This window comes from Protopterus annectens, chromosome 5.part0 (assembly GCF_019279795.1).
Source record: "Protopterus annectens isolate FY-2018-M chromosome 5.part0, PAN1.0, whole genome shotgun sequence".
NCBI lineage: Eukaryota > Metazoa > Chordata > Ceratodontiformes > Protopteridae > Protopterus > Protopterus annectens.
In genome coordinates this window covers 711,896,854-711,919,698 of record NC_056735.1, presented here as the reverse complement: position 1 = coordinate 711,919,698, position 22,845 = coordinate 711,896,854, and the positions used below count along the sequence as shown (strand labels likewise).

General features: G+C 35.7%; 1 protein-coding gene across 1 annotated transcript in view; it reads right to left on the bottom strand.

Moving 5' to 3' along the window:
* Positions 1–6,001, bottom strand: part of LOC122802036 (collagenase 3-like) — a 108,312-nt gene extending 102,311 nt beyond the window's left edge. Inside the window, exon 1 of the mRNA XM_044071768.1 lies at positions 5,856–6,001. Coding sequence (XP_043927703.1) covers positions 5,856–5,963 — 108 coding nt within the window. The 5' untranslated portion in view covers positions 5,964–6,001. The remainder of the gene's footprint in view (positions 1–5,855) is intronic.
* Positions 6,002–22,845: the final 16,844 nt, after the last annotated feature.

Genomic DNA, 22,845 nt, shown 5'->3' with positions numbered 1-22,845 from the left:
CGCGTGGGTTTTCTCTGTGTATTCTGGTTTCCTCCCACATCCCAAAGACATGCTGTAGGTGGATTGGACACTCTAAATTGGCCCTAGGTGTGAGTGTGTGCATGTGTGTGCCTTCTGTGGAAGGTTGGGGATTGGGCTGGCAACTCAACACTGTAAAAACTCCACTGCCAATCATGGCCAGACAGGTGATCTGCTATTGCGACCCCTAACTGGGAAAAGCCAAAAGAAGAAAAAGGCATCCAGGCAATATACTTACTTGCCAGTAACTGAATTTTACTTAAACTTACAATATCACTGGCTGTTGTCTCTCAGTTTTTGTTTTCAGGCTGGGAGAGCTGAAGTTAAACTGCTGATCAGTGTGCAGCCATCTTGGAAGTCTTAAAGCTATGGGTTATTGAGCCAGCTTTCAGCTGATGAAAATTAAGTGACTCTTTGGTGATGTGTTGTAGAGTAATTGAGTTACTGGCTGTACAGAGTTAAGTGGAGTTATCTGCATATTGTATGAGGGATACTAAATGTTTACATAGGTGTTTTTATACCCCAAGTAGACTCCAGAGAATTTTTCCTCAGGTAGACAGCAAATGGTAGAGGTGTTACAGGGAAGAAAGACATACTTGGGAATATATTTTCTGGGAGTACAGTGGGTTGGTGGACTTTAAGGATTCCGGGGTGCAGTGTTGGAGATGCTGGGTGGGCAGATTGGTGTGATGAGGGGGATGATTTTTCTGACCTGATACAGAATCGGAATTGCCTAGACATGGTAAGGCCTTGCTGTGTCTAATTATGGTGGCTGCCAAAAAACAATTACTAGAAAATGGAAATCAAAATCTAAACCAACTGTATTAGAAGTAGTGAATATAGTAACAGAGATAAAACAACTGGAACTGAGATCTTTAGAAAAGGGTAGGAGCAAACTACATAGGAAAACAATAGGAATCATGGAAACAATACATGCATAGGAGAAATGAGGTTTAAAAGAAGGCAGGACTTAAATGAACTATGTAATGTTTGACTGAAAATGATTGGGTAGATTATAAGTGATGTATAATGTTTGCAACTAGCAGTGTGTCAGTATGGTTTCTGATATAAATCCTTGCAACTAGGATTGTGTCAGTGTGGTTCCTTTTCATTTATATAAATGCATGATTGCTTATTTTGTAAGTGATGGTTTAATAAAGATGTTTCTTGTTTCAAAAACGGGGGCAGGAATTGAATAATTTATGTAATGTTAATTAGGTTATATGATAAGCAATATATGTGAAGTATAATGTTTGTTAATGTTAATTTGTTAATACAATTTGATTACTTTTGCATAAATGTAAATTTGCCTATGTCACAGGCAATAATTCAATAAATGCGTTAGAAAACAAACAAAACATTTGGTGTAGTGTAGGTTGTTGGTAAATATGTTGAAAAACAGGAGACCCAGCATGGAATTTTGGGGAACAACTGCTTTGATGGGTAGAAAGGATGAGTAGGAATTAATACATTTAACAGGTTGGAGTCTATTGGAAAGACAGCTGTAGAAACAGTTGGTGGAGGTGTTTGATAGGTCAAGTGAAGAGACTCGTTTTAGAAGTAGGCTATGGGCAATGTTTTTGAAGGTCTTGAACAGATCCACAAACATGGCAGGAACCAGTTGGCCTTTGTCCCTGGCTAGGTTAATAGCGTAAGTGAAGTTTAGGAAGGCTGTTGTAGTGCTATTCCCTGGTATGAAACCATTTTGAGTGGGGACAAAGATATTGTTTGTTTGTTTGTTTGTTTGTTTGTAAAGGAGTCATTCATTGATTATGAATACATTTTTACAGGATTTTTGAAAGAGGGATGGGAATGGTAATGGGACTAAAGTTGAATATCACTGGGGATCCCACCCTTGTAAAGTGGGATTATGTAAAAGAGGGATGGGAATGGTAATGGGACTAAAGTTGAATATCACTGGAGATCCCACCCTTGTAAAGTGGGATTATGTAAGATAGGGATGGGAATGGTAATGGGACTAAAGTTGAATATCACTGGGGATCCCACCCTTGTAAAGTGGGATTATGTAAAAGAGGGATGGGAATGGTAATGGGACTAAAGTTGAATATCAGTGGGGATCCCACCCTTGTAAAGTGGGATTATGTAAATGGTTTTCCATAGGGCTGGGACATGTGATTCCTTATAGACCTAGTTATGAAAACACATACTGAAAAGGAAAATGAGCTGGCTGCTGTTTTTAGGAAACCACCAGGAATTTCATCTGGAGCTAGTGTACTCATTTTAATTTGTTTGTGGTATTTCTTGATTGCTGTGGTAGATACTGGCTGAAAGAAAAAAAAAGACTTGAGTATTAATGTAATTGGGAGATGAGAATGAGTGGGTTGCTGTCAGATTATTAGAAGAGGTCGATTTGTTTTGAGTTTGGTTGTGAAGTAGTTTAGCGATGCTACAGATATAGTTATCACTGAAAGCATTAGCTGTATTTCCCTGTGAGCAGTTTGGGTTTGGTTTCATTGTCCATTTGAGCCAGGGTGTAGTATTTTAGATATGGTGGCCCAATTCTTGTAGCATCTCTTCTGCAAATTGAAGTAATAATGTTTCTTGACACAACAAATACACCAGCTAGAACTTGTGTAAAAAGCAATAAATTTCCTCATACCACCACAAAGCAAGAAGAGGTACGAATGCTCAAGACAATAAAAATATAAAACTATATTGTTGCTTAACTATATTTCCATATTAAATTAATTATTTATTCATTTTGTTGTGAAACAGTTTTATAATTCTTTACTCTTGAACATTCATGGCTCTGCTTGACTTTTGTTGGTGTATAAAGTTTCTTGTCGAGTTTGATCCCGAATTTGGCTTTATTTCTTATGTATTTATAGCAATGAAGATTGTTTTCTGCTTTATTACTGAGCCATGCCTTCCAGACTTTATTTCTACTCTTCATTAATTTCCTCATGGTAAGAGTAAGCCAAGGAGCAGGGTGGTTTTGCTCTCTTTTAAGCCTGGGGGAGGGGTAGGGGCATGCTGTTTAGTAGTTCCATATATATGCTATTAAAACACACAACAGCATCATCTTGTGGTAAGATTGGTAGGATATTCTAGCTGTGAGATTGTAGTGAGCCGTTTTTAAACAGTTTTGGATCAAATTTGTTCATGTTGCAGGATGATTTATATGTGTGTTCCCTGGGAGATATATGGCATTCTGTTGTGGCCTGTATGGGCAGATTGTCACTAAATATGTTTGCAAAGGTGCCAAGGGAACTTAAATTGTTAGGGTGACTTCTTAATAACCAGTCAAGGCTGGTAGTTTTACCATTTTTCAGGTTGATCCTGGATCAGTGATAAATTGGAGAAAATGCATAGATTTGTTCTCGAAATAAATGGTTATCAGAGATGTGAGACTTGACCAGTCAATGTTAACATCTCCTACCATAATTGTCTCTGTGTATACATAATGGGGTAGCCAGGATAGGATGTCCTCCAGTATACTGCATCTGGTATATTTTAGTTGGGCGAAAAACAATCTGAGAACATTTCCTTACTGCAGAAAATCATTTTTATACAGTTTAACTTTTATTATTGCTGTTTTTATTACCCTAAAATGTATAGGTTAACTTCAAAATTGTTAGATGTAGCTTCTTTCTATGAAATAGGGAAAATATATATGCATAACTAGGAAAACTAGACAGTTAGTGTTGGGGGAGGAGTGATGCACTATTCTAATGGGAGGGTGAATAACTGGCAGATTACATTTGAAAAAGGCACTAATAACTGGTATTTCATGATTTTTCTGAAAAAACCTGTAGAACCAAATATTAAAAAAAAGGAAGGCACGTATATTAAGATAAACTGAATTAGACGAATGGGGAGCAAACTGACAAATAATCTATAAAACAATCAGGCACATGCATGTCTGCGCTGGAGTATATGACCACAAGACCTACATAAATTCAAATAATACTGATGAGGTTAAGAAACTTATGTGGTAGGGTACACTCTGTGGTGCCCATGGGTCATCAGTTGTTTTTTTTTTTCTTGGCATATTTTTAAGGTATTTCTATACATACATAAGCCAGTCACAAAAAGTTGTATTGCTATACATGGATAGGTTTTTGAGAGCAAATATGACAGAACCCCTTGTTAGATAATTAAGAATATATTATATTAGTTGCATTTGATACCTCTATCAGACTTTTACTGGAGTAGCTTTGCAGATTGCAGATGTGTTTGCTATAACAGATCTTCTATAAAACTTAATAAAAGATTATTCAGAAAGGGAATGTGAGTTGCTAATGAATTTTGACTACAGTTTTAAGAATTAGACAGCTAATAATGCCTTTAATATTGAATAGCTCTAAGGATGTTTTTTAGTAAGAGCAAAGCATTTTGTTAGCCCAGAAAACAGCATTTGGGTCTAGATGGTCTCAACAACTGAAATTAATAGATCAAATACTAAATGCCTATTAAAATTATATATATATCTACACACTTTATTCACAATCTGTATAGTATTTTAGTGCTTGAACGTTCTTGTTTTTCGCTACATTCCCCATTTGTTTATAGAAAAGCTATAATATCCTTTGCCTTCAGAACGTCTTATGTGTGTTGAAAGGTAATTGCTGAATGTCTTCTTGACTAGTTCCAGTGCAGTTCTCCTATATGGAAACATTTTCCTTAAACCACTGTCACCTCTTCTTGTACTTTCTATTGATTTATCAGCAGTTTAGCTTGTTTATTCTGACTGTTTGCACTGACCTTGTCAATTTATTTACACTGGTATAAACCATTAGATGATATCTGTCCACATGGCTACACAGAGTCTTGCTTAATTGCATCTAGAACTGCAATTCCTAAAAATTAAATCGCACACTTTCTGTGAACAGTAGCTTGAAAAATCTGATTCATGCACCTTGCAAATAATTATGCTGTCTCTCATTGGTTGGCAAAGCAGCTAAGCTGTCCAGTTACATAGAGTGAAACTGAATTCACCCACAATAGGTGGTTCATTTCTACTTCTCATGAACTGGAGTTCTAGCAGAATGGACGACCTTTCCTCAGCTTGTGTCAGACATCAGGGGATCAGGCACTTACAAACTGTCACAGTACTCCCCGTCACTTGGGGTGTCATTCAGGACATATATTCCTTTCCTCAACTCTCTTAAGACTATGGCCTTTATGTTCCTCTTATAATAATGCAAAACTGCTCAGTCCTGCTCCTTATGTTTCTAAACTCTCCCAAAGTTCTAGATTATTACTTTTCTTTCATTAACTTATTCTGTTGTTCTCATACTGTTGAACATGTTGGACATCAGTCTACGTATGATCAAAAGGAAACTTTCTGAGAAAAAAAAAACTGATGTTTCTATTTGTTTAACATAATGATATATTTCTGAATAGTATTATTGTTGCTGTTTGCATTTATGTTAAAACTCAAGACCTCTGTCTTCACTTGCTGCTTATCACTGAAAATAAAATGTTTTCCTTAAGTCAGTTGTACATTAGCACTGAGATATGTTAGTTACCCAAACATGTGAGTTTATTATATCGTTGATGTGTCGTTAGACTACTCTATATGTCTGTGAGCTTAATGCATTCAATGTTCTTAATGCAGATAATTATTTTATGGAATGTTTTCTTCAGTCTTTTTCCAAAAATGGGGTCTGTGGATGCCCATGTTAAAAAAAAAAAAGTAGCACAACTGCTTTGTAACCATGTTCCCATTTTAGAAATGTTTGAAACAGTGCTGCAATTTCCATATTTACTTGTGTTAAAATTTCAAAGATGGATAGAAAGTCTATGGATTAAACACAATGTACATGCAGAAAACATTAATTGTTAATAATTATCCCTCAAAAAGTATATATTACCTCTGCAAGCTTTTGGTTGCTTCCATCTTGGTTAACAGGGACTGGCACCGCTGATGAATGTGCTACAAAGAACACAGCTATCACTAGCAAACAGGAAATTTCCTTCATGGTTTTGATGAGCTGGGAGCAGAAGCAGAAATAATAGAATTGTCTCTTCTTCCACTACCACCCAAATGGATTCCATGCAGCTTTTATAGACCTCACCATCTATTCAGTATTAATGGGCCAATGAAAATGTTATGCGTGTGCCAACACAAGGAAATATTTCCACCCCTTAAAGAACAAGCATTCTAGGATTATGTGGTAATACCATGAAGATCAAGCTAAATCCTGGAACAACATACAGCTAAATATCATGTAAAAAATGTTGTCCAACCAGTACCGTGGTAAAGGTTTTTTCTTCTGCGGCTTTCTATTTAGGGTGTAAAAATGAGAGATCTTATCACGTATGCTTTTCAGACATGCTGCTAGTAAATATTTTACATGGCTAATTCTTGTTTTTTTCCAATAATTTTTATTTTCATTTTGCATTTATAAAAGAGACAACATTTTTCATATTTACAACATGACCATAAGAGAAAGTTATACATTGTAGTCAATATAGAAACATGAAGGTCATATAACAAACCTATTTACACTATATACATAAATGCTTTCTCAAAGTTTAAACAATGTAAAGACAACACATACATTAATGTTTGCAATACCATATTTTGTTGTGAGTTGTGGGTATATTGCTAGGTTCCCTTATAACACGTTACTCTATAGTGTGCATGATGTTTTATGCTAGCATGATATTAAAGGTTTGTTCCCAAGTTGCTCGACTTTACACTTAAATTTATAAATCTTGATTGTTTATTGGGAAGTAAACTAAATTAATTAAATCAATTACAGCTGCTGATCTGGATAATACACTAATGTCAACACTTTTGTAACTTTCCCAAGGTGGGTTGTAGGTCTGAATAATTTTATATTTTTATGTCCAGGGTATCATTGCCTTTCAGCTTTAGTACTTAACATGTCATTTTTTTTTCTTTTTGTGAACCATAGTCATCATTTTAAGACTAATAAACAATACATTATGGCATCTAGTAAAAGAGAAAGGACTATTTGCATTTTAAAACTATGAGTAATAATATGATCTTATTTTATGTATTTATATTTCTTTACAGGGGTAGTGCACTGATCAGTATTGACCAATATCAGGCTCAGCCCGGGTAAAAGACAAAATATTTCACAAACAAATAATACAGAAATGAAAGCAATAACAGACGCTGCATCTTATGTAGCTACCATAAAATTAATAACATCTCTACATCATCTGGTTTTATAGAACGGGTAATTGGCTCCGAATGGTGTATGCAAAGACTGCCTTCTGTATATCTCATCAAGGGTAACTTGGATAAAGTTCCTTCTGACCATACCTCTCAACCTCTTAGAGCAAACAAACTGAACAAAGCCTAAAATGATGGGGGGACAAATAGGGACAGATTTTAAATATTGCCCTTACAAACTCAACAAGTTGATAGAATAATAGGTTTTGCGTTAGCATTAATTTTCTGAAGGATGTGGAGTCTTAAACTCAAATATTTGTCATTATGTAATGACTTCAGTCCTCAGATGTTTGCCAGAAAGGAACAGATTTTAGGAGGAACACACCAAAATATCAGGCAAAAATCTGGATATTCTGTACAAATGTGTACAGTTGAGAGGTATGCTTCTGACTAAGTTTATCTCCACAATAATGAGCACACTGATCTCTGATTTCTATAAGAAATCACTGCTGGGGTACTTTCTAAGACTGTGCTGGCAGTAATTCCTTTTGTTTTTGAAGTTTTTCCTTTCGTCACTATTTGTACAATCATGGAAGATATACGTTCAGGCGGTATGGGGGGTATAAAGAAACAGTTATTTTAAAAAGTATTCATTAATTGAAATCCTCAGTAAGTTTATCTCAGCAAGGCAAGACCTTGTTGAGTTGAACAATGTGACTTTAAGGTGAGTACCAAAATTCCAATACAATAATTATGATCTACTATATAAAGGAACTGTAAAAGAAAATGTGGAGGAATATATTTGCTAGAATAGTTCTTCTTCTCTGGGTACAATGAGCCTAGAGTTAGTAAATGTAAGTATCAGGGGTATGGGGGGGCAAATGTCCCCTCACATCAGTAGTACCTGGGACAAAGCCTCTTATGTAAAATGCTTTAAAGGTATTTTCAAGAGTTTCAGATTTTTTTCCTATTATTGGAACATATTTCTTCAAAGGGATGTGGCTCTCAATATCGGGTGACATGCATCTGCAAGGGAGGTAATTATGTACTGCATTTAATATTAATTTTAATGGATGCAGCCATGGAAATTTAAAATGAAAGCAAACATTATCTTTTTGTACTTGGCAAGCAGTCTCTTAGCCTCCAGCATGTCAAAGTGTGCATCCATAGATTGTCTTTGCAATTAGATCAAAAGTGCAGTACCATAAAATAAAACATCCAGAAATGTGCACACAAATAACTACACTGACAAAAAATAACTGGGAAGCTAAGATTGCCACATGTGTATGTCATGTTTTAGGTTGAATGGTAAAGAGTAGGCTGACTGCTCTGAAGGGCTATTTTAAGCCTAGCTAATAACCTGAGGTTAGTATCAAACATTGTACTTTCTGCCTCTGGTGTGGGGATCTTAACCATTATGCCAAACCCACTTTGCAATATGGTGCACTGAAGTCTAATAGGAAAAGTATTCACATAATTATTTCAGTGTGTTATGCACGTGTATGGGTTTTTGGAGTTGTTATGTTTTGGTGCATATCTGTGGTTTGTATGGGGTGTCTGCTTATGTATTTTTGCTCATGTGCATGTCTGCAGCTCATGATGGTTGTCAGCAGATATGGATCCATAAGACTATGTTAATTGTACTAATGCTATACCAGACTATTAAGTCAAATGAACACTGATATAATAGTAACACTGATGTCCATAAACAAGGAACTAAGCATTTTCTGTAGTGGTCAAGTCCCTCTTCATACTCCATGTTGGGGGCTTTGTTTCTTAATACCATTTTACTTTAATATACTAATTGAATGTGCAGAGTCTGCATGTCCTCCCTGTGGTCGTGTGGGTCTCCTCCTGGTGCTCCAGTTTCTGACCACATCCCAAAGACTTGGTGTAGGTGGATTGGACACTCTAAATTAGCCCTAGGAGTGAGTGTGTGCATAGCTGACCACTGGACCATGATGGTTAGCATTGCCCTGTATAGTAGCAAACACCAAGACAGTAAACACACACACAGATTGTCTTATGCTGGAACACTTAAAAGAAACCTGCCCAAATCTCAGTGACCTCCAAAGCCACCTCATGGCAGCACTGCTCCTCAGCAGTCACTAAAATACACACCAAAGGCAACAACAAGCATCTCACATAAGCCTACACTTAATGGTCCTCCAGGTGCAAATCCCATAAGGCAAGCATACACTTTACCTAATACTCTTGTCCCTGGGGACTCTATTAGGTGACACACAGATGACCCACTCACTAGGTTGGACAAGGAGAAGATAATGGTTAGTTACTTATCTGGAGTTAGGATCCATAATATGACAAATGCTCTCAGGGTACTGCATCCCAGGTACCAATATGATTCTATCCTAGTCAATATGGGTGTAAATGACTCAAGACATACCTCAATGGACTATATGAAAAGAGTCATAATGGGTCTCTCCGAATATATGTCACAGACAGGTATGACCCTTGCATTGGGCAGCATTCTACCTTCCCCAAGGATGATGCCACAGTATGAACATAAATTGATTGATTTTAATAATCGGCTTAGTTTCTGGCATTATGAAAGCATGTAACAAATAAATATGATAGAAGCAACACAATCATAATTTTTTGAAGTTAATGAAGCATTGTCTGCCAAAATATGCTGTTAGTTACAGGGAAAAAAAGGTGTAGCAGTGCAATGTGTTTTACAGTAATTAAAGCTGCAACGCTTAGCACTGCTACGCCACATAGGTAGCCAACAACTTTAAAATTTGTTAACACTTCACACTTCCACAGTTCTTTCTGTGTGGCAATGCACAGAATATTACAGCTTTTGAAACTGTAAAATGTACTTCTGATGCTGTTCGGCAGTGCTTGCTTTATGTGCTACACAAAGTGAGACCCAGTAATAAAAAGCTTTAGAACCTTGACAAGTGGATGGGAAACAGACAATTTACCCTGGGGATCACTTCAATGGCTCTGCTGGACAGTGGCACAGGGAACTAATCTAGGGGGCGGCGAAAGCCAACACATTCTGGCTAGGCTTATAAATGCCTTCGGGCAGATAGCCTAGTACCTACCTATGAAGCTAAGAAAGTGCATAAAGCACCTTTATAAGCTGCTATGAGAAGCCTCATGCTGTAACAGTGTATAACTGGCTTGTTACACATTGCGTACCTATTATGAATGGCATGTAGACTGTAGCAAGAAGGTAAAGATAACAAGAAAGTACTCAGAGAAAATAGTGACCAAAAGGTGCATTTGCCACAAATATAATCAAATCTAATATTTGTTCATATTCCTATCCTTTGGTGACCTTACAGAAATAATAATCAACATACTTGTTTGGGCATGCTTGTTTCCCCTACAATGAAACTTTTTTTTTTTTGGCAGTTATCAAAGCAAGCTTTTGATTTCCTCATGTTGGTGTTTTCAATACAGTTTTTATTATTTCACCTTCATTTCCTAACCATTTATGAAAGTATTGGTGTCATCATCTTTATGCATCTTTCCATGTAAATGTTTGTATCGTGTTAGCATGGTCAGGACATACATGTGTTTCTTTGCCCATGTCCTCATGGCTCTTTGTGCTAGTCAGAACATGTAAACATTTCCTAAAGCACATGTTTGCGGCTTATAAGAAATGTCAGCAAATTTGTGTTTGGATGCACACTTCTACACATTTGTGATTTATTAGGGTTGCCAGGATGTATGGAGTCCTTTTTGTGTGTATATCTGTTGGGTGTTCAGACTATCAGTAAATATACATTCTTAAAAGAAATGTGTACATGGGAGTTTGTATGACTACCATACAGTAAAAGCAAACACTGTTTTCTTACAGATGTGTGGAACAGTAAAGACATCCTACTTGTTACATATCAGAAATGTTTGAATAACAGAACTTCATGAAAAATGCATTCATCAAAGGAAGGTGCTGCATTTGCACTTTGCCCTTTGCTCAGAAGTGCAGTGATCTTAGAGATGATTATAAAGTCCAGGTTTGCAAGTGTGAAACCCTTTGCACAGGAACCGCGGATAGTTTAGTCATCAGAGGGGAAAAAAAAACAAGCCAGCTGGAAAAATTAAATCAATTTCTTTATCACTTTTTGATTAATCGAATGTCAATAGACTGTATTGGATCCAGGAAGCATTATCCTACCAACTATGTCAAAACCAATTATTTTACTAGTTCCACTTGACCAAGACATGCATTCCTTTAAGGAGGTGGCCAAAAAGTTCACAAATTCTAGAAGTTGATGAGGCAAAGCCACTCACAGAAAGAAGATAATTTCAAAGTCTGATTAAGTTGCTTTATTTTTTACTTTCATTGATATAACTGTATACAGATTGATACAGAAGCAATTCAGACATCAGTAGGTACAGAAGGATGTATTCTTGTTATGATTTCTGCTGCAATCCTAAAACCCATATTTCATAAGAAAAGACGATCTATCATACTGATAAATGAGAACCATGCTTGAGAAACTAGATCAAATAATTATATCATCTTCTGAAGTGGAGAATGAAATGTTCATGCTATAGCTTCACCTTGTTTTTTTAGTTCATGCCATATTCATACTAGATCAGTTTGTTGGTACTGTTAGAAAAATTTCAGTTCAGCGCAAGAAATTTAGTGACATTAAATTCCAGGATAAGTTTCAATTTCAGTTTAAAAAAAGGCAGTGGACATTATGGGTGCTTTGCTCTCCAAATACCCTAAACTTAAATATATTAACTTTGTAGCCACACATCTTTGAAGAAAACATGAATACTTGGTCTGGCAAATAGGCCAAATCTCCCCATTTCACTCTTGTTGTGTAGTTTGTAGGATGAATATTCATTCATTAACCTGCCAAACAATAATTTATATATTCATGCATGGGCATATCACAAAACAAGTGTTTGACGAAAGGCGGATTCTAGCTGGCTGCATAGCAGTCAAAGATATCAAGTTCCTGAGCTAGTCTTGATTCAAAATGTGGCACAGTTGTACAACTTAAAAATGTGTTGTTTACCTTTTGTTTTCTTTTACTGCCTAGTTAGTACCTCATATATCATATTTCTCCTTCTCATACTAATGTTATTGTTCTGAGACATGTGCACTGTTTTTGGCACTGGACTACAGATTATTTGTCTCTGAGGCATGGAATCTAGACAAAGGACTCTACCTGTTAAATAATAATGCATATATTTATGCATCGGCACATCAGAAAATAAGTGTTTGACAAAAGACAGATTCTTACTGCCTCCGCAGCAAACAGAGGTATTATGTTCATGTGTCAGACATATGTAGTGCATTTGTATAACTAAAAAATGCATTCTATGTGGGAAAAACGTCAAGGAAGCTTAAAGAACGTATTACTGAACATAAATCAGAGATTAGGAGAATGAATGATAAAAATGCTCTGTATAAACACATAAGTGCTTGTGGTTCTAATCACAGGTTTAGATTTAGAGTTATAGATAATGTGCATACCAATATAAGAGGTGGGGATATTAATAATTTAATTGAGACTAAGGAATATGAATGGATACTTAGATTTGCTGCGGATCGTTCACCAGGGTTAAATTCCATGGATACATTAAAACCTATTCTTATAAAATTTCAACAAACTAAGTTACACTGCTAGTTTGAGTTTTGTTTATTATGTTTTAATATGTTTTTATGTATATGATTTTACGTTGGTCATATGACTTTGGGCTGCATGTCATGTGACACTCTGATTTGTATTTAAACTCACCTGTTTTTAGAGTTTGTATTAGCATTGAGAAAGGGTTATACCCGAAAGCTTTGCTGTTTGCTTTTCTATAAAATGTGGTTTTCTCTAACAACTGTGTCGATATAACTAAAAAATGTGCCTTTTACCTTTTGTGTTTCCTGTGTTGTAATTCTTCTCATTGCAGTAATATTGCAGTGAGACCTTTATGCACTATTTTTGACAGTGAACTACAAATTGTTTTTACCTTTTTTTGAAGAAACATATTTTAAAATTCATGGATTTTAATGATCTGCATATTAAAAATATCATGATATTTAATAGAATTTTGCATTCTAGACCACAAACTCACTCACCATAGCTTTTTAAGTGCCAACAGGACATCTAGTTAAACCACATTTCCTGGCAATTTAGCACACACAATCAATAATGCTCATTTTTTTCTCTAGAAGACTCATGAATATAATAAAGTGGCAGTTATTAAAGCAGTAAAGATAAGAAGAAATAAATATTTTGTGGTGTGAACAGTCTCCTTGTTTAATGTCTAAAATCGGACAGTTCTTTTCTTTGGTAAGCATGTTTATACCCTTTCAGAAAATGTTTGAATCATCTAACGTGATAATGGGTTGCTTTTAAAAATAATCTTTCTTACCTCTGTTGCTGTCATCAAACAGCTCTTCATAATAGATCTTTAGGTATGGACATCTAGTGGGAGACAATCAATTGTACATGGCCAACATACTTCATTTTATTTCTGGCCTCATACTAATGCACTAATCATTTCTAGCATAGTCATTTATTCACCTCCTTCTATGTAGAAGGGACGTGTTAAGGACCTAAAAGAGGAAGGAGGAGGAACAGGGACAAAGTACAGGACATCTTTAGTCATAGGAATGGTTTTGGCAAGTGACCAGCTAACATCATTAAACTGATAAATAATGTCAACCACAATAACCTTTGAAACATCTTTACACACAAAGGTTTTGAGCTGACCTGGTTATTTTGAAGCAGTCATCTTTTATGCAAAAAAAAAAAAAAAAAAACTATCATCTGGAATATAACACCATTTACCAAATGCGCTCTGAAATTTCTGTATGGAATTAGGAGGGGTGGCTCATGGTACTGGCTGCTGGGTTGCAGTCCCCCTATTTTAAAAAAGAAAAAGAAATTGTATTCAAATGGTAAATGATTAAAAAGGGAAACCTTTACTGTTAAACTGAAAATAAAGGTCGACTTTGACTTTTTCTCTTCTTTCATGTTTGGAAATCCACGCATGCACAGACTTCTGATTATTTCTGAGACAAAAAATAAAATAAATTTAAATCAACTTATTTAGTTTGCTGGGCTATTTTCAAAACAACCTGGCATTACACTTATCCCACCAATGCACTGACTTGTTGAGGATGTCATAAATGTCACTCAACAAAGCATCTTATTGGGCTGCTGCATGAAGCAGACATCAGCTATTCCTATTAGATCAGGCTATCTCAGATGACTAGGAAGACAACCTGAGACCAAAAGTGAAAAACATGGTAAACACTGGGTAAATATGCATGAGCTCAGGAGCCATTTTTAAAAATCATTGTTCTTTACTTTTCTTTTTTTATAACTGCCATCTATCTGCTACTACCATCATGTAAAAAGGGAAGTTGTTGTTGTGACTTTCGGCTTTTTCCCAGTTAGGGGTCGCCACAGCGGAACTCCAGTCCGCTAATGATTGGCAGTTGATTTTTACGTACCGAGTTGCCAGCCCTGACACACAACCTTCAACGAAGGTACGCCCATTACTTTATTTAAATCCGTGTTTGTGCGAGAGCGCATGCGGGTGCATTCATGTGTGTGTGTGTGTGTGTGTGTGTGTGTGTGTGTGTGTGTGTGTGTGTGTGTGTGTGTATGTGTGTATAAATGTATGTATATATGCATGGATGCAAGTGTATATGTGAGGGGTGTAGATGCCCTCAACTGATCTTGTATATGAGTTTCTGACAATAATATTCAAACAAGCATACGAAAACAGAGTCTGATATTGTGGTGTTTCCTTTGCCTAATACTATTTTTATCTTATTTATTTTTTTTTTTTGAGCAAAGAAATTGGGGGTTGTCTGGGCAGAAGGTTGCAGTAGTTTTCATGCTGTATTCCGTGACAGTGATAGAAGATAATAAATTCCTCTGTGGAAGTTATTTATGCATTTATTCATTCAACTGATGCAATCAAAATCTGAGGTATACAGCCACTGTCATACAAGTGGCTGCTCTTGATGGCCACGAGTTTGTGTGTGTATGTGTTTGTGTGTGTGTGTGTGTGTGTGTGCGTGTATGTGTGTGCGTGTGTGTGTGTGTGTGTGTGTGTGTGTGTGTGTGTGTGTGTGTGTGTGTGTGTGTGTGTGTGTGTGTGTGGGCATACAGGCATGTACATACTGCTCTCAACTGTATTGGATTTTGCATAATGTTTTTGAATTTTTGCCTCATATTTTGCTCTGTTCCTTGTAAATGTGTTTTATCTGGCAACTCATTGAGCATTGCAGCCACTAAATATTGATGACAAATATTAAAGTTTCATACTTAATATTCTTCAAAAAAGGCATGATAATGGAAGACCTTTTATTCTAGCAAGTTTCTAACTGTATAAAGGCATTAGCTGTCTGATTTTGGTCCTTTGCCTACCATTATTTTAACTTTCTTTGAGTCTTGAGCAAATAGGATGAAAGTTATGTTGGGGGTGGGGTGCACTGGCTTTCTTACTGTATTATGACAGCAGTGAGCAGAGGTGATAAATTCCTGGGTGGCTATTATATATGAACTTATGTATTCAATTAATCAAAATCAAATATTTGAGGTGTGCAGTCACAGTCCTACAAGTGGCTGTAATCATGGTTATATTTTTGTATATGTGTGCATGTGTGCTGGGGGTAAAATAAATAATTACAGCCAGTTCTTATTATTTATTACATTCTGATATTTTAGGTGCATACAGTCAATAAAGATGGTTTTAATTTTTGATTTAGGGGCCATCTGTAGATGAAAGTGATTAATGCTGTTGGCATTTGCTCTTGTTAAGCAGTTATTATTATGACTTTTCAGATGTAATGTACATTTATGTGAAGTCAGCTGTTTTAAAACAATCAGCTGAGGTGTGCACAGTCAATAAAGTGGCTGTAACTGATGAATATGGAGATTGTGTGCAATAAAAATGACTGTGTATATGCATGTATGTATGCGTGCGTTGGGGGGAGGTTTGTTGCTATGTATTGAAAAGCAGCAATTTGGCCATAATTTGTTTTTTCAGTTTTAATCACAGTATAACATCAGCATTGCACAAATAAATTAATATCTGTGGTGGTCTAGGCAGAACATGTGTGATAATGACTGATCATTGGCAGAGCGATGCATCAAGAAGTGTTACCTTGTAAGAGCACTTGGTTCCCTGGTTGGGTTTTTGGCTGTGATTCCTTCTGTATGGACTCTGCATGTACTACCTATCTCTGTCTGGGTTTTATTCATGTGCTTATGTTTTGTTTCTTCTCATAGACCCTCAGCTGTATAATAAATGCCTGTGGCCATTCTTTTCTTTTGTTCTCCTCCCAGTCTAACAACAAAGGGGATCACAGAAAATATCTATGTTCTTTGGAGGAGTACGGTGGCATGCACCATTCTTAGATAGAATGTACAAATCCTTGCAATCACCTGTCTTCTCAGTTCAAGTCACTTAACCAAACATTGCTCCTGAGCTGCCCTTGAAAAGGGACTGTATGGTCTATGGGTCTCCCTGGTTAACAAATGGTTAAATTATTATTATTATTATTATTATTATTATTATTATTATTATTATTCTATGTTGTTGGCTATTGCAAATTAGACTGTAGGCACAACTTATTTTTGTTGAAAGAAAAAAAAATAAGACTGAATTTTTTTACTAGCTTATGATTTTTTTTATTTAGGCAATTGTTAGATCAAACAGTTACAAAAGAAGTCTGAGATATCCCTTATGGCATCTAGAACCCTTTGACATCTTGGGATCACTACTCCAACTTATTTTAATAACTTCCTCCAAGCTTATTTCAGTGGAGTTATGGCTCATTAGAGTGTGCTAAAGGCATGGTGGAAAGCTAACTAGTAGGGCAAACTGAAAACAAAAAACAAGAAATACATAATCTATTGATATAGTGTGAAACCAGGATGATGGGAAATGAAGGAGGAATACTGGAGAGGTACCAGGATAATAGCTGGCATCGGGGGATCCTTAGAGTAATTTTTGTTTAGCGCACCATTTCACCTAAGACTGGTTTTGTCAATTACAAATTAGATGTATTAGGTATATATAGTCAGTAAACTGGCTGTAATGAGTGGACACATACATAGGCAATCTGTAGATGAAAGTAAATAACACAATATGTTGTTTGATTGCAAACAACATACCCCTCAGCTGTTCAGATTTTCACAGAATGTCCAGATTTTTGTCTCATTCTTATCTGTTTCTCATAAAATTTGTGTTCTATGGCAAACTATTGAGGATTTGAGTCACTTAATAATGACAGACATTTGAGTTTCAGACTTCATATCCTTCAAAAAATGCATATTATCACCAAACCTTTTATTCTAGCACCTTCCTAAGTTGATAAGAGTTATATTTAATACTGTCTGTATGTTTGGGCCTCAACCCTCCCCCCCATTATTTTTGACTTTGTCCAAATTTCTTGCACTAAGAGGTTGAGAGTTATGGCAGGTAATGGTCATTGACTTGCTGTAATACAGCCCCATTCCAGTTTCCTTGTCCATTCATTTGCTTCTTGCAGCTCTCCCTTGATTTGAAGTCAGCAGTCTCTACTGGGAATTATTCGTGGAAGCTGGTAATACCATGGTTCATAGTACTTCGTAGATACAGAGATAACCCAATGACAATCATTTTATTTATTTATTTAATCTTTCAGATGAACAGAGCAAACCATTTAGAAGCAAGGGCATAACCAAGTTAACCATTTATAGCTACATTTATCCTTTCTGGAAGTTACCATCTTAACTCAATTCATGGTCATGGGTGAACTGTAACCTGTCCTAGCACTGGGTGGAACGCAAAGAAACTGTACTTGGACATCTAGATATAAATAGATGCAGACCCACTCACCCACATGTTGTTGTTGTTGAATTGCTAGATTGCTGTTTTGTGTAGGAATCAGTGCTACTTTGGTTTCTATGTGAATGCTTGCAGTAACTCCATTTTGGAGACATTTCCCATTATTCATGTTTCTGTAACCAGTGAGTTGGTATATAGTTCTGGGGGCAATATAAACTTATGGGATATAGGAGTATTAAAACACAACATTTTATTTATTTATTTATTTATTTATTTTTCATGTTGAGTTCCTGTCTGACCAACTGAAATTAGTGAGGTGGTTCACTGTTGAGGCATAAAACTATATGTCATAGTGGAAGTGGGCTACGATAAAAGAGGTTTGTGGTTTAGACTATACAAGATTTAATGCTAGAGCATATGCTGACAAACCTTTTTTGTAGATTGCTGTTACTATTAATATTTTTGGCATTTTATTGCATGCTATAAAATTGTAACTACTGTATGGATGCTGTAAAATTCAGCAACTTGAAATTTTCAGGGACTAAAGTACAACATTCGTAACGTGGGCTGAATAGTCTATGATTCAGAAGTCATTTTGACTATTACAACTACTCAAGGAAGTACATATGATAGTGCTGACGTGAACTTATAATATTTGTTTAATCTGAGATTAGGAAATTAATGTATAGAATGTTTAGAAAATCCCATTGAATTAACTTTCATGAAAATACTGTCATCAGTATCTTAAGTGCTATGAGGAATGGCTGAAAAGGATTGTTAGACCAGTCTGTCCACTCAGTTACTGAATAATAAGTACATGAACATAGAGTGATCCGAATGATAGCGTGCAAAGTGCTGTATGTCATTTTTAGGAACTTGCTTCATACATGCTGTCACTAACATTTGTTTAAAGTGATAAATGTCCTGTTAAAATAGTGAAGAACTGATCAGGTCATTTATTCTCATTTTCAGGGTGAGTAAAAAGTTCTGCAGTTCTCTGCATTCAATGGAATTTAATGTGGCTTTGCTGTAATTTACTGTAACTAAAACATTCCTTCATCTACATATTAAAAATGCATATGGTGTGGCATGAGAAACAGAACAACTGATAATTTATGACCCAGTGCTTAAAAACAACACCCCACAAGATAATCCTTCAGCAGTGTTAAGACATTCCTAGAAATTAGAGTTCATAAATTTTTTGTTGTTTCTATCTCACCAACTTTAGATAACATGAGACTAAACACTTATAAAAGAGAGAAATAGCATAGTAGTGCTTCTAAAAAAAGACAGTTTCATTAGTTTAGCAGTTTTGTGTTTTACTTGAAACCTGAGTTTCATAGCCCATTACCCATATATAATCAACAGTGCATTATACAACATGAAGAAATTCACAAAAAGTCACACAGACAGTATAGGTAAATTAAAAAGAGTTGACACAGGTTCTACAACTCCATACTATTCTTACTCTCTTTTTATTAGAATTTCATATTTGTATCTCGTATCAGTAGTTGAGGCTTTATTAATAATCCTCTTTAAACCACAAAGCACACATAGATGATGTCTCTCTTTTTTTTTTTTTTTTACTGTGGCCTGGCCTCCAAGCAATGATATCACTTTCCAGACCACAGCTTAGGCTAAAAGAAATGTGACCCATATTTGAATGACCTAGAGTCAGTGTGGCACTCTCTGGCATCTGATGTGAATGGCCAAGAACATGAAGAGGCATAGTTTCTAGTTAACCACACAATGTGCAGTGTACTTTTTTGTTTAAATCCTATACTGTGGATTTTTTTCTGGGGTCTAGCCAGTATGATTATCAGAGTAGCACAATGCTAAAGTCCACCCAATGAAATTATGAAGAACAACACTTTCCCGACTATATGTTGCTTGGTATATGATGTTAAGTAATCTGAGTCTTCCTAAGGAAGCGTACTAATAAATGGTATGCACGGAATCCCCAATAAGTGCATGCTCTCCTCATTGTTACAAATGGAAGATCACGCTTCGTTCGTTTGTAAAAATCCAACACTTTAATGCCCAAAACAAGATAAATGTAGAAAATACATCCAACAAAATCTAGTGAAACCAAAGATTTCAATAATCCATAATAATGAGAAACAGTATTTGAGCGCTTTCACCTGAATATCGGGCTTCTTCAGAACACTGTATTGCAAAAGAAAAACTCCTTAAATAAATTTTTTGGTGACAAAAATATTTCAAAATATTAAAGGGACAGTGCCCTGTTATTGTGCTTAAAATGGATGTTTACATTAGCTTCAATACCCTAAGCGATCTCCGTTAACATAAAATAACCTTAAAAAGCCCTTAAAAAGATGCACAAATATAAAATTCTATGTGGAACACAACTGATAAATTAAATGACAAATGGTTCCAATAACATTGTAAACCTTCAATGTACGAATAACATGTTTACCATTTGTCAAAACCATACTGTCACATAACAATAGTCTATCCATTTCATAATGATGTATTAGCAATTAATACTTTTTCCTTTAAACATAATTGTGTATATAAATTTGGTGTGCCTTAATAAACCTAAAACGCTGTTAAAAACATGTGCTAGGGTTTTATTTACAATCAAGACATATCAGATCGTTCCACTAAGAGTCTAAGAACCACTTAAAAATATTGACCTAACAAACTGTAGGCCCTGCAGAGCCTATAAAAACTTATTTTTAAAATAAAAATAGAAAATAATAAATAAACAATGTACTTATTATGACCATAGATGGCCATTGGGTGGATGCGTTCTCTGATTATAAATTTAACTAACTGTGTGCTGACACCACGAAGCTGTACACGATGTTCCATTATGAAACAAATGATGCTGCAATTCATTCTGTCATTATTACTACGTGAAATAATGGGTGTACTTTCATCCTACACCACTTCATATACTAAATGTATGTTTGATTATACCTCCCGACTATAAGAAATCCTGCCTTTAACTTAACTGTATCATTTGAAAAACTTAATGATCTATGTTCAAGCAAAAAGTAAATGTAGGAAAAATATAAACATTCGAAAACTCCTATTGTATATGTTTAGAAAATGGACCCATAAAAAGAACTACAAAACTGTCAAACAACTATTTGTTTCTTACTTGACTTTGATTGACCTATTCCATACCTTGTTAATAAAATTGTACACCAACAAAATTTCAGTCCTACATAAAAAATAACAAAAAATAATAAGAAATAATGTATAACATATACACTAATAATCTGTAACTAGTAATCTGAGTCTAACAAAACTTAATCTTGCATATAAAAGTATGATAAAGTCGTAAAAGTCTACAAATTTAGCTTAGTGATACTTCACTTGACAATAGCCATTTCAATAAGTAAAAATGTCACTTGTACTCATATGCACTGTAGACTGAAAAAAAAAAAACTGCTGTCAGTCCTGTTGTATGACCTTACTTTTCTGATTAACTGGCAGTTTGTGCCAAGCTACACTTCCTGTGGTACAGGGTTTGATTCCTGCTTCTCTAGTTTGCCTATGGTGTGACTTTGAGCAAGTCACTTAACCACTTAATTGCTCCTGGGTCACCCCTCAAAAGGGACTGTGTGCCCAGTGTGCCTACCTGCTTAATAAATTGAAATATAATTATCCTCTCTCCCCCCTTCTGAATACTATAGCCACATTTATTAGGTCATTCAAAAATGTGCTAGAAGTCTAACTGGTCAGGGATCGAACCCCTTTGACTAATCACATGAAAGGCTCAGACTGCCTATGCGCGCGCGCGCGCACACACACACACACACACACACACACACACACACACACACACACACACACACACACACACGCACACACAGTTTACCTATTTCTGACAGAAGCACATTTTTTAAATCATATTCAGTAAAAATTAAACACCACCCTAATTTATACATACCAGTTCTATGGTCACACACCAGTCATGAAAATGGCAAAAGCCATTGGGAGTCAGGTCAGTGTTACAATATTGCATGTTGTTGTGGTAGGTACATGGAGATAGGACTCTAAATGTACATAGGAAGGATATCTTAGAAGCATCTTTTCTACTTTCTAATTGTTTTATATTTGCAGATCAAAAACAGAACACCAAATGAAATGTAAGAAATGAAAGTGTCCTCAATTTTATGAAAGATTCCAAAATGCCTTGATTTTTTTCAAATTGGTGAAATAAATCATATGCATCAATGGCCTGGGCATTATGATATTAGTTCACTGAGTTTAATTCTTGACTTGTAGCTGTATTTCATGGGGGAATTTGAAGTTACACCCTGACCCCATGTGCAAAAATGGGGAAAGGGGGTTCTGGATGGCTGTTACATTAAGATGTGCAGAAGTTTATTTGAATATTGGACACCCAGAATTTATGCCTGAGTGAAAATTATCAAAGATTGTGCATTTAAAATGCACAGTCTGCCTTTCACTACTTTTTGACCTGAAATAATATCAGGAGTGGGGTTAGTATGACACAAATATTGCATATGGCATACCCTTAATTGACTATACTGTCAAGGTGACATGACAAAATAGTTTCAAGCTCAGTATCAAAAACCAGTGTGATGGCTCAGAAAAATGTGCGACTCACATAATCTCCTTTTTGTTGGATTGCTATTTGATAACAAATCAGATAACACATTTTTTGTGAGTAAAACAATCTGAGTATTTTTTTTTGATTTATAAAAATACTTAGAAAAATAATTTTCTGTCACAGTGCTAGATATTTTGTCCATTCCTAAAGCTTATTGAGATTGTTTTAATACTCTAAAACTTATATCTAAAACACATCTGCTCCTCACATTGGAAATGAAGAAATCATATATGCCAACCTCAAACTAAACCCAAAAAAACAATCAACATCATAGGATGCTACTTCCCACCTGGTTAAAACTTTTCACCCCTGGAAAACCTCCTGAACTGGG